This window comes from Lissotriton helveticus, chromosome 7, assembly GCF_964261635.1.
Source record: "Lissotriton helveticus chromosome 7, aLisHel1.1, whole genome shotgun sequence".
Classification (NCBI taxonomy): Eukaryota; Metazoa; Chordata; class Amphibia; order Caudata; family Salamandridae; genus Lissotriton; species Lissotriton helveticus.
Window position 1 is genome coordinate 530,858,876 of NC_136068.1, and position 10,939 is coordinate 530,869,814.

Below are 10,939 nucleotides of genomic sequence, written 5' to 3' on the forward strand. Positions count from 1 at the left end.
GTCAACCATCTACCCGACTGCGGCCCACAGTTGGGTCCGAAATACTGCCCGGGTAGAATCCCAAGATGCCTCCTTTAGATTGGCTTTCATGGCTTTGGTTTGATACTAGTCTTTGGCATCATTTTCGGGGCGTATTTGATTGTGGGTATCAAGAGATACTCTCCTCCCACCAGATTATTTGCAAAAGTTCTACCTTGAACTCTACCGCTCCCACCACGGCCAGCACTTAAAGGTGATCTGAGGACACCGTAAGCTGGATTGTTGCACTTTACAAAAAAGACAAAATTGGTAAAAAGTAATTCCTGAGTTTATGTACAAAAAGACTCATTGGATACATGTAATTCCCAGTCATAATATATTTAAAATAAAACGGGTAGTAGTCATGGTAGGGTCACAACAAAAAATGAGAAGGTAGAAAGATGGCTTGTGAAATGGGGCGAACAATGGGAATAACAAATATCCGATTCATTCAGTTTCTTGCTGTGTCCAGTGCAGACCGGGCACCAGTATGTTCTTGCCAAAGGGCCTCTCCATGTATATCAAACTGGGCAAAGTCTCTGGTACGGGCTCGCGAGTCGGATTTGCTTACCCCTACCATGGTACAGTCTCAGCGGTGGCTGTCCTTCACTGATCCGGTACATTTTTTGTTTCTTTTCCAACTCTTCCGACACTTGCAACTTTTGGTGCTGTAGAATGGGCCGACGTGCCACTAAGTACTGAGTCTTTACCTTATAATCATGAAAGTTGGTGGCATGCATGATTCCACTCAGCCTTTTCTTGCAACTGCAATATTCTGCAGAGGAAAAAAAAATTGGTGTTATAAATCATCAGTTCCATCTAGGTCTGTACAGATACACAAAAACATTTATCCTTCCAATAGCCCATATGTGGCCATGGTGGCAGGGCACCTGCAAGGTGGGGAAATGTTCAAGGGTGACATATGTTGTGCTAGATCGTCCAAAGACTCCTGCTCTGCTCCAGAAGTGTAACCTGACTCAAAGCGATCAAGTTAAAGTACCACCCCCTTTGCAAAGGTTAACAGGTCACCTTTAAGTTACTCATTGCTATATACAAGAGGTACGAATGTGGTTTGCCCAGACAGTTTTAATGTGCATTAAAATAAAGTAGCAAAGTAAACTGCCTGGGAATGCACAACATTGGGTCGCATAATCGAGGTTAAAAGGTTACCGACACCCGCTTGGGTACAAGAATGGGTGACTGGGTCAGAGGTAGAGGCAAGACACAGGAGGAGTGAGCAGTAGTGCGCCACTCACATCCCAACTTTATGCGAAAGAGCAAGAGATGTTCATGCAAAGGGACATTTGTTATTGAAGCTGGTTTGGGGATTCAACGTGCAAGCAGGCTGTTAGTGTGGTATATGAACGCACACTAGCTATGGTATCAGCATCCTCAAGGCGCCATAAGCGTGTATGCAGAAGTGATGGAAAAGAGCAGTCACGGGTGCATTAAATGAACCTGCGCTCAGTCTGATGTGCAGCTCAAAAGACATCTCCATTACACAGTAGCAGACATGTGCAGTCATCCTTCTATTACACAACTATTGTCATACCAAGTATCCCCCCCAGCACTGTGCTTCCAGCTGCCCACAAAGAGAATGCCACTCTCATTGATAGTCCCTTGTGCAGAACATATCTGGTCAAACCGGTTCCGAAGATGAACCGGTTGTGTTATCACTTCAGAACATACTGAGGCAATCCCCATAGTAGCCCTCAAGTTCCCGGTTAAGGCAAGGTGGAATAATGCACTTATTAGAATTGCCACCCTACTCAACTTTCTGTCAGGTGACTTGAGACAATGGATAGAGTTATCTGCTCAGGTTTCCTGTTGCCTCTAAATTAGATATTTTTGTTGGGCCGGAGTGTACTCCCAAACAGATATGAAAAGTCAGGATAGTGATGTGTTCCATTCCATCCCCACAATCCTGCAAATTATCACGGTGTATCTGCGCGCCTTACCTGTATGTAGGAAGTGGTGTTTTTTGCTGATAATTTAGTCGACACTTGACTCTCTTCTGGGTGTCCTGCCCTTTCTTGGCTGTGGCGTTGAGGTGGTAAATGACAGAAAACGTAACATAAGCATGATGGTTTTTTAAGATGTGTTTGTAAGACATGTTTTATTTGTTATTTGCAGTTTGATCCCTGATGAAGAACCAACAAGGTTCGAAATGCATTGGAAATTAATAAACTGCTATGAATGAATTATGCTTCAGTCGTGTCTTTGGGATGAGAGGTTCTGAGGGCCCACCAAGACATACGAAACTTTGAAAATTAGCATTCCCTTGCACGAGAAAATGCTAAAAAGGATTTAAAACATGAGGTCAACCTAAAGAGGATTAGTGTAAAAAATTTTGAGTGAAAATGGATAATGAAGAAGACTAATGATGCAAATGCAAATGGAATATAAGGCTGTTGCTTCTGGAGTGGGGCTAAAAAAAAGCCCCACAGATATGGTGTTTATGTTCGACACGTGTAGTGTGGGCTGGCACGAAAAGCAGTGAGCACGCCGCTTAAGTTGAAAATATGGATTACATAAAAAGTGGGAATAAGGAAGAAACATTGGTGGAAAGAAAAACGGAGTGCAACCCGAGTTTATGTGTAGGTATCAATGTTCAGCCCAGTGGAGTTTTGCACCCAATGTACTTGAGTTTTTTAAAAAGTTCAGAGAAAACATGGAAACGTGCAAGGAGAAAGAACTTGATTCATCGCTGCGAGTTTATGTTCAAAAGTCAGATGGAGAGGACTAATAATGCACAAGTAACAATGGATAATGTTTTTTAAAAAAGACTGTCTTTACACCGGATACGCTGCAATTTGTTGAGGTTGATGTGGTAGCTAAAAACTTCGAATAATGCTTCGAGACGCTTTCTGTGCAGGAGATTGTGGGAGATGTAGTTTTGGGTGGAAATTAAGAAAGTAGCGAAGAGGTGTCATGAAGGGGCGGGTTAATGAAGGGGTGGGTCAATTATGAAGAGGAAGTGAGGGGTTTATTTAAGACAGGTGGGAGTTTCAATAATCAGTGAGCTTTTTGCAGTTTTGAAGAATGGAGGACGTTCTCCAGTTGGCAGGTATGAGCGGCTACAAAAGGGAAAGAATAGACAGGAGTGCATGGGAAAGGGAGTATATAGAGACGAATAGGCACGTCGCAGTGAAGTAGTGAGCGGAGACGTTCGAGGTTAACAGAAGGCGGTGAAATGCATAAGCGTAGCAGGGTGAGATTGGGGTGTAAGGGAGGTTGACCCACGGATGTTTAAAGCAAAGGGGAAAACAACGAGCGAGAACACAGAGGCGAGTAGTTTAAAGGCATAGGAAAGGGCGGGTAACCTAATAACTGATTGAGTTGCAGACAAGTGGAAATCAGACGTAAATATGGAGGGTAAATGACAGAAAACGTAACATAAGCATGATGGTTTTTTAAGATGTGTTTGTAAGACATGTTTTATTTGTTATTTGCAGTTTGATCCCTGATGAAGAACCAACAAGGTTCGAAATGCATTGGAAATTAATAAACTGCTATGAATGAATTATGCTTCAGTCGTGTCTTTGGGATGAGAGGTTCTGAGGGCCCACCAAGACATACGAAACTTTGAAAATTAGCATTCCCTTGCACGAGAAAATGCTAAAAAGGATTTAAAACATGAGGTCAACCTAAAGAGGATTAGTGTAAAAAATTTTGAGTGAAAATGGATAATGAAGAAGACTAATGATGCAAATGCAAATGGAATATAAGGCTGTTGCTTCTGGAGTGGGGCTAAAAAAAAGCCCCACAGATATGGTGTTGAGGTGGTTGTGCCTTTGAGTAAAGTGGGGTGGTGCTTCCTCCTCCTGATATTTTTGATCATCAAGGATTGGGAGAATTGAAAAGTACTTCTGCACATTTCTTGAAGCAGTCAACAGCATGAAGTGCGGCAGAGGGTGTCTGTTGAATTTTCACAGCGCAAAATTCCAGGGTGCAAACATGCCTGCGGGTGGTAATCCCATGTTGACTAAGGACCACGTTGTCTAAGAAGGTTTCAAGCAGCTGAAGATGGCCAAAGCCTCAAATTGTGGTGGTGGTGGTGGGAATGGCCATCCTTTTGTCTTGTACTGAATATAGTATGGCTGTGTTTGGGCCTGTACATATGTCCCCTGTACTTTGGGATCATGCTATGAAGCCCCAGTATGCAATGCAGGCATCACATACTGGGTGAATGTTGACTCATGTTGCCTTTCTGGTTGCGGGGAGAAAAGAAGAAAACTCCAAGTTCTCTTCATGGTCATTGTCACGTATATGAGCCCAAAGCAGATGAGCTGTACAATATTCTAAAGCCGTTTTGGGTCAGCTCCTGGACCCTAAATACACCCGGTTGGGTATCCCTTCAGACGTAGATATCCCTAGAGCCAAACTTCTATTTAGTAATCTGGACGTTGTAGTGGGAAAGTGAGATGTAGGCAAACATTGGGACGCACCAGATCCTCCCACGCTGCAGGGCTGGAAAAATGGAATGGATCTATATATGGCGGCTGAAAAAGTCACATATAAAACAAGAAATAGTATACCAAAATATGGGGTCCCTGGTTAAGCTATTACTTTATTGACATGAAGGACAGCGAAGAGCAGCCCTGACCCTCAGTCCCTGTAATGGGTGACAGATCAAGTACCAACATACAATCTGACAGTTGTCTGTTCATTGCATATCTATGGCTATGAAATGTGTTGATGCAAAATATGATCGACTGTGCTTTCACTCCCACATACCTATTGTTTTGGGGCATGTTTACATGCTTGATGTGTTGATCACAGAAAGTTCCAATAAAAAAAATAAAAAAAATTTAAAGAAAAAAAAAGTTACCTGTGTGCACACTAATTAAACAAACTTCTTTCTGGTCAGACTAAATAAACTGGATTTCCAGAAAACTATGAATTACGACTGCCAAGTGGAAATTCCATGGCATTTCTCAGACCACAGCTTTCTCGCATTAGTGGGTGTGGTCATATCCTTTGGAAGTTTCACTTGAGATTGTATAAAGTGACTGCTTCAGTAATAGATATCTGCATGCTTCTTGGCATCTAACATCCCACTAGCATTTGCGGCCATTTTGTATTGTCCTCTAGCCCCTACTTGCATGTGCTCTCCATTGATTATCATCTCAGATTTCCCTATAAAAGGCAGGTTAGGTTACAAGCCGACATATTAGTAAACATGGATACTCTCCATCCATCAGAGCAAAACATATGATCTTGGTAACCGTTTTGCTCAGAGCAGTCTTTCTGTCTTCAATCATTATGGACTGGCTCAGACTTGAATCTAGAAACGCCTTGCATTTTGGGATAATAATGCTGCCCCATACCAGCTGGATTGCCTTTTAGGCATCACATACCACCTGAACCCGCCACCCAGCTTCCGAAACATAGGTTGCTTATTGAGTGCAGTCCTGTAGGTCAGATGTGTAAAGATGGCAAGAGGTCAAGGAATGAGATTTTCAGATCCCATGTATATAATGGTGAACTCTACATTGGATGGTTCACTCCTCCAAGACTCCGTTGTCCTGGCATTGACCGGTCACATTGAGTTACCGCCAAGATGTCAACTCTTTTTTCCAGGCATAAGATTTTATATTACAAGTCTCTTGAAATCCCCTCAAACTAGGGAAATATCAGTAGAGTGGATTTTCTCATTAGGAAAAGGTGAAGCTAATAGGGTTGGAGTTATTGCTTTCTACATCAAGGAATGGAGAACGAGAAGAGGTCGATGAAGTTCCACTGGTGCAACTGCTGCTGTCTGCGCCATCACTGGATGAGGACATGGCACCTTCACTAAGAGACTCATAGCTTGGCTTCTTCAGAGCGGCTTGGGTTCCATCCAAATCACAGTCCTTCTGATTGTCCGCCTTCCAAGGAAAGTCTACAAATTGCATGATTTCCAGAACATTGATTCTTTCGTTGGGATCGAGAGCCAAGAGCCGTCTCAACATACTAAGGGCCCCTGTGGTGAACCCTTCCCACAAAGGAGGTGGTTCCGCAGCACAGTTGTCCACCCAGTTGACAAATGCATTGTAGCCGCTGTCTTCTGGCACAGCCTCCTCCCAAGGGAAGTATCCAGAGAGCACACAGAACAGGAGCACTCCAAAGGCCCAGGAATCCAGGCTGGAAGCAGTGTGCAAGGTGTCGCCCTCCCTGGGGCGGCTGAGTTCAGGGGACATGTACGATGAGGTGCCAGACCTGGCTCGGATAGGTGTCCCCTTCAAGCAAGTAAGACCAAAGTCATTCACTTTGACACAGCGGCAGTCTTCATCGAACAGGAGGATGTTTTCAGGTTTCACGTCACAGTGTACCAGTCCCTTGCTACCAATGAAGTCCAAAGCACTTGCAATCTGCACGGCACAACGTTTGGCCATCACTTCTGGAATTCCAACCTAAAAATCAGATTTAAAAAAAGTTTAGTAAAGTTTGACATAATGCATAATTCATTCCCAGAGTTAATTTCCAGAGTCCGCACTACATTGTCACTGCGTTTGTCAGTGCAAATTTTGCACAAGACTAGTTGACACTCATTAGGCATGGTTTGGAGAACCATTTCCTTAATGCTGCTGTTCCAATCAAAGCTACTCACTCTTCCCTCCATAAACACCAGAGGGCATATTTACATGGGTATTGCAGCACCGGAGCGTCACTTTTTCTGTCGCTTCCGTGGCGCGAAGCCCTGCTCCATATTGGCAAGGCGGGGCTAAGCCACTTTGCATGGCTTAATGCAGTCTTGAAAATATGGGTCCTCTCGCCTCCGTTTTAAGCGACAAAGGGGCATGCAATTGGTGTTGATGTGGGCGTCAGATTTACAAGGATCTGTATATCTGAGACAGCACCAAAAACGATTGCCTTTAGAGCGGCATAACAAGGAGAAATACTTGTATTTCTCCTAGTTTTTACCTGCCATCCGCTCTTACAGGCGCACTGAGTGCAAGCTAGCACAGGCTCGGTGGGGTGGGTGGTGTTGAGTGTAGGGGTGCTTGAAGTAGGTATCCTAGTGACAGGGCCGTACTGGCTGTAGCGGGCACCGGGCAATCCCCCAGTGCGCCGCACGGGTTGGGGGGCGGTTATTGGGCCCCTGGGGGCCGTTTTTGATACAGGGCCGTTTTTGCAGCATGGCTGCAAAATCGGCCCTGTAACAAAATCGGCCGAAACCGGCCCCTGTAAAGAGCTTGGCGGCATCTCCACCACCCCATCCCCCATCCCCCCTTAGTGGGGGGGGGAGCGGCAGAGCACTTTGCCAGGGCCGGTTGAGATTCCCAGTCCAGCCCTGCCTAGTGGGCAGACAGGCACCTTGCACAGGAGAATACCGGTAGGGGACGTCCTAACCACAGAAGGGGCACACCCATGTTCGATTTTATTTGACATGGGGTGTTAAGAGGATGGGACACTGGCAACCTTTATGATCTCACTCGCAAAAAAGGATTTTAAAGGATTCACAGGAACAATTTTGGTTAGGTAAATACAGTGTATTAGCACCTCTGTTAAGACTAGGTAATAGCCACCTTTACATGCAACTGTACAATTGTGGGCTACTGTGCAAAAAGAAAATGTGTTTTAGTGTATATGTAAGAATAAATATGGCATGGGGTCCTACGACCACTAAACCAAATAAAGAGCTTGTTGTGGTTTCTTGTCTGTGACATGGGTTTGTTGGGGCGGGAGCGTTAGGGGGTCAAGTTAACCAAGGGACATTGGCGATACCTGGCCAGATAGAATTAGGTTATGGTTCTCATATTGGATTCTTGAGACCAACCTGAAAACTCAATCTTATTTGTAGTCCCATACTGACTGATGCGGCTGTGTCAAAATACGCGACACCTTCTCCATTTTGGTTCAGGGTTGAAGATCTCAGAATTGAGAAGCTCACCCATGGCAGAAGTGGTACACTTCAACCTCAGCATTTTTCAGCAGGCACAGAAATGCGAAAGGTTCGGACCCCCAAAAGAAGTTATAGCATAAAGAAGCCATCAGTCAGGGCTCCCCATCTCAATATTTTGATTGTTGTGCAAGTTACGTAGGCCTATTGCCCCTATTGAGGTGCCACATCATTGTACAATTCTTCTCATACAGCCATAGCCAACAACACACTTACCCGATCCTCGATCATTTCGAACAGATCTCCAACAGGAGACCACTCCTGGGCAAAAACGTAGTGGTCGATAGTCTGGAAAGCCACTCCATAGGAGCCGATGATGTTGTGGTGTGACGAGAGGAAGAAAGATGTGAGGTGCTCCATCAGAAATCTCTCCAGCGTGGTTTGGCTCTTTTTTAGAAGTTTCAATGCTGTGGTCTTGTCTGTAAGAAATATGGACGTTAAAATTACAATTTCTCTTCTTGCATTTCTCACTTCACCCACATTTGAAGGCCATCAGAGTTTAATTAGAGGTTTAACATGGGGATTTGTGCAACACCCGCATGGGTTTAAGCAAGAAGGGCGTGATAAACAGTTGAGGCCTGAGTCAGTGGAACCACATCAGATGAACCTGCATAGCAAGTAACTCAAAATAATTCCACTATGGGGCATCCAATTTATATACTACAGCCATTTAACAAGATTGACATTGTCTTCAATCATGGTCTTTGTTTTTGTCCAACTAAATATGTATCCACGTTTGATTGACCCTTTCCAACGAGAAATGTGATGTGTTAACAATAAGCTTAATTATTAATCAAGGGAATCCCGGAGTCTACCTAGCTCATCTTCTTTATGGAAGCGAAGAAAGAAACAGCTCGGGCTTACAACCTAAGACTGTATGAAGCTACTTTTTTGGAGGTTGTTTGGGAATGTGTGTTTTAAGAGACTACTTTCCACTGTTTGGTGTTTGCTGCCTGCTTTCCTGTTGTCTTGTCTTTAGCCATCAACACAGATCCAAAGCTCCCAGACCCAAGCTCTTCGACAACTTGATAATAGTCTTCGAGATCTACCTCCTGCAGCCTAGAAGACATCATGGACACCAGTCCTTCTAGGATACACTGCGTTTCAATCACTGTTGGGCTCATGGCGTGATTTACTGGGGTACCTACAGGCGGACACAATGAAAAAACAAAAGTTAGCACAGAGAACAATAGTCAAGTACAAATACATTGAAAACTGGCACAAACCAAGAAATCACTTGCATCATGGTGACTAGGTCACAGAATGTTACTTTAGTATATATTCATTAGGACACAATGTAACTTCCTAAAATGTGATTTCCTCTAATCTTATGGTGGAGAAGCTTAAAACGCATATACATGATTAAAGCTACCCTGTTAATTCCACAACAAAATAACTATTGCTGTGATCGACCTATATTTCAATTTGTATAAAATATTTAGAACAAAATTAAAGACTTGCGCAATACTGGAATCATGAAAAATCCTTATAGTACTGACAAAGGTTATGTATGTCACTAACTTGGTTCATAGTGCCAGGGGAGGGTAGCCTTTGAATAGGCTGACCTGGTTTTCCTAGGACTGCCCAGTTCTGTGAAAAGATTTTTATAAGGATATTTGTGAATCACCCAAATATTAATCCTGTGATTTCTTAGATACATATATTACGTAGTTTTATGTGGCTGCTGTTCAACATGGCTAACATTTATTTAAATCAGGGAGATGGGGGGAGGAGGGGAGTTAGAAGGTGCTATGATCCATTCAGCTTCCTATTAGTCAGTCAAAATAAATTGGGAATGGATCACTTGTACCTGCTATCAGGGTCCACTGTATTCTATCCGTCAGTACTTTAAAAAGTACTTAAAAAACCCTCATTCACGTAGGCAGGTCGTGTGGCGGTTTATCTTGATTCTCCGCCTGTATTAGATACGTCACAGCATCATCATTGGGTCTCTTTTTGTATGCTTCTTCCACCTGGAAGGAACCACTGGTTTTTGCAGTAATGATCAGTAATCGGTGATGAGTGAAAGGTGCTCAAGTGAAGTGTGTTGATTAAAGTGATCATCATACTACCTAAAAATAAAAATTGTATTCCGTTTGGTTTATGAGAAGACTATATAAAAAAGTGAAGTTTGTGCAGGGAAGGACTGTTTATGAGTCCACCGCACTCTTAGTCCAATTCGATGGTCGACATGTTTCAGCCCATATAGGTGCCCCTTAGAGGTCGTAGGGCTTCCTTCAGGACCTAAAAACAGTATGAGAATTGGGTGTTGTCCAATTCAGAAGGGTATTTGTCAGAGTATGAATACTATGAAGTTAAGGTCGATGGTACCTTTGGAAGTCCTGATTAGGGCTTCAAAGGGCGGCTGACGGTGCAGGTTAAAGAGACCCAGGACTCTGAAAGCAGCGCCAGCACAAGTTCTGCAGTCTGCAGACAAGCAGGTATTGCGCTGTCAGCCGCCCGTTGAAGCCCTAAGTGCTCAATGACTGTTTAATCGGCCCTCTAGTGCCGCCCAAACCAGTCATGCGCACTTTCCCCGTTCTCAATGCAGGCTGCATTATAACCTGCATGGAGAACAATCCCAGGCTCCCATTCTCTGGTTGAGCGTCCAACCAGAATGCTCAAAACAAATCACAACACTGTATTGCAGCATTGTGATTGGTCAGTGGAACCTGGCTCTGCTTCCGTCCGAGACAGAAGAGGAGGAGCGGAGACGCGGGACCCAGTGCAAAGGTAAGTTTAATTTATTCATTTTTATGCTTTTTTTAAAATATGCGCACTCCACCACCCGCGAGCCATGCTGGCCGCTGAATTTAGAATAGCTATGAAGCCAACCAATGGAAAGCAATGGCTGCCTCTAAGCTCACTATTAGTCTGGAAAACAATATGGACGAGATTCACAAAGGTAAACTGACATGTTTAAGTTTACACATGTTTTGGAATTCACAAGCTCCTATTTAATAGTAAGTTTACAACAGCAGATACTCCGCAGTCGGGCAGAGAACTCTGCACATAAAAAGATACAATCCTATCTTT

General features: G+C 43.8%; 1 protein-coding gene across 1 annotated transcript; it reads right to left on the reverse strand.

The window, feature by feature from the left end:
- Window positions 1–5,675: 5,675 nt before the first annotated feature.
- LOC144766858 (serine/threonine-protein kinase SBK1-like) lies at window positions 5,676–9,027 on the reverse strand. Its single transcript, XM_078650571.1, has 3 exons — window positions 8,854–9,027; window positions 8,120–8,317; window positions 5,676–6,413 (listed from the first exon to the last, which is right to left on the reverse strand). The coding sequence occupies exons 1-3, from the start codon at window positions 9,025–9,027 to the stop codon at window positions 5,676–5,678; spliced, it is 1,110 nt and encodes a 369-aa protein (XP_078506697.1).
- Between the last annotated feature and the right edge of the window lie 1,912 nt (window positions 9,028–10,939).

Excerpts from the sequence above, each read along its gene's own strand:
- LOC144766858 (XM_078650571.1), bottom strand. The coding sequence starts at position 9,027 with ATGAGCCCAACAGTGATTGAAACGCAGTGTATCCTAGAAGGACTGGTG. Across the intron at positions 8,318-8,853 it reads AGACAACAGGAAAGCAGGCA|ACCACAGCATTGAAACTTCT; the intron begins GCAAACACCAAA and ends CTTACAGACAAG. Across the intron at positions 6,414-8,119 it reads TCGAAATGATCGAGGATCGG|GTTGGAATTCCAGAAGTGAT; the intron begins GTAAGTGTGTTG and ends TCTGATTTTTAG.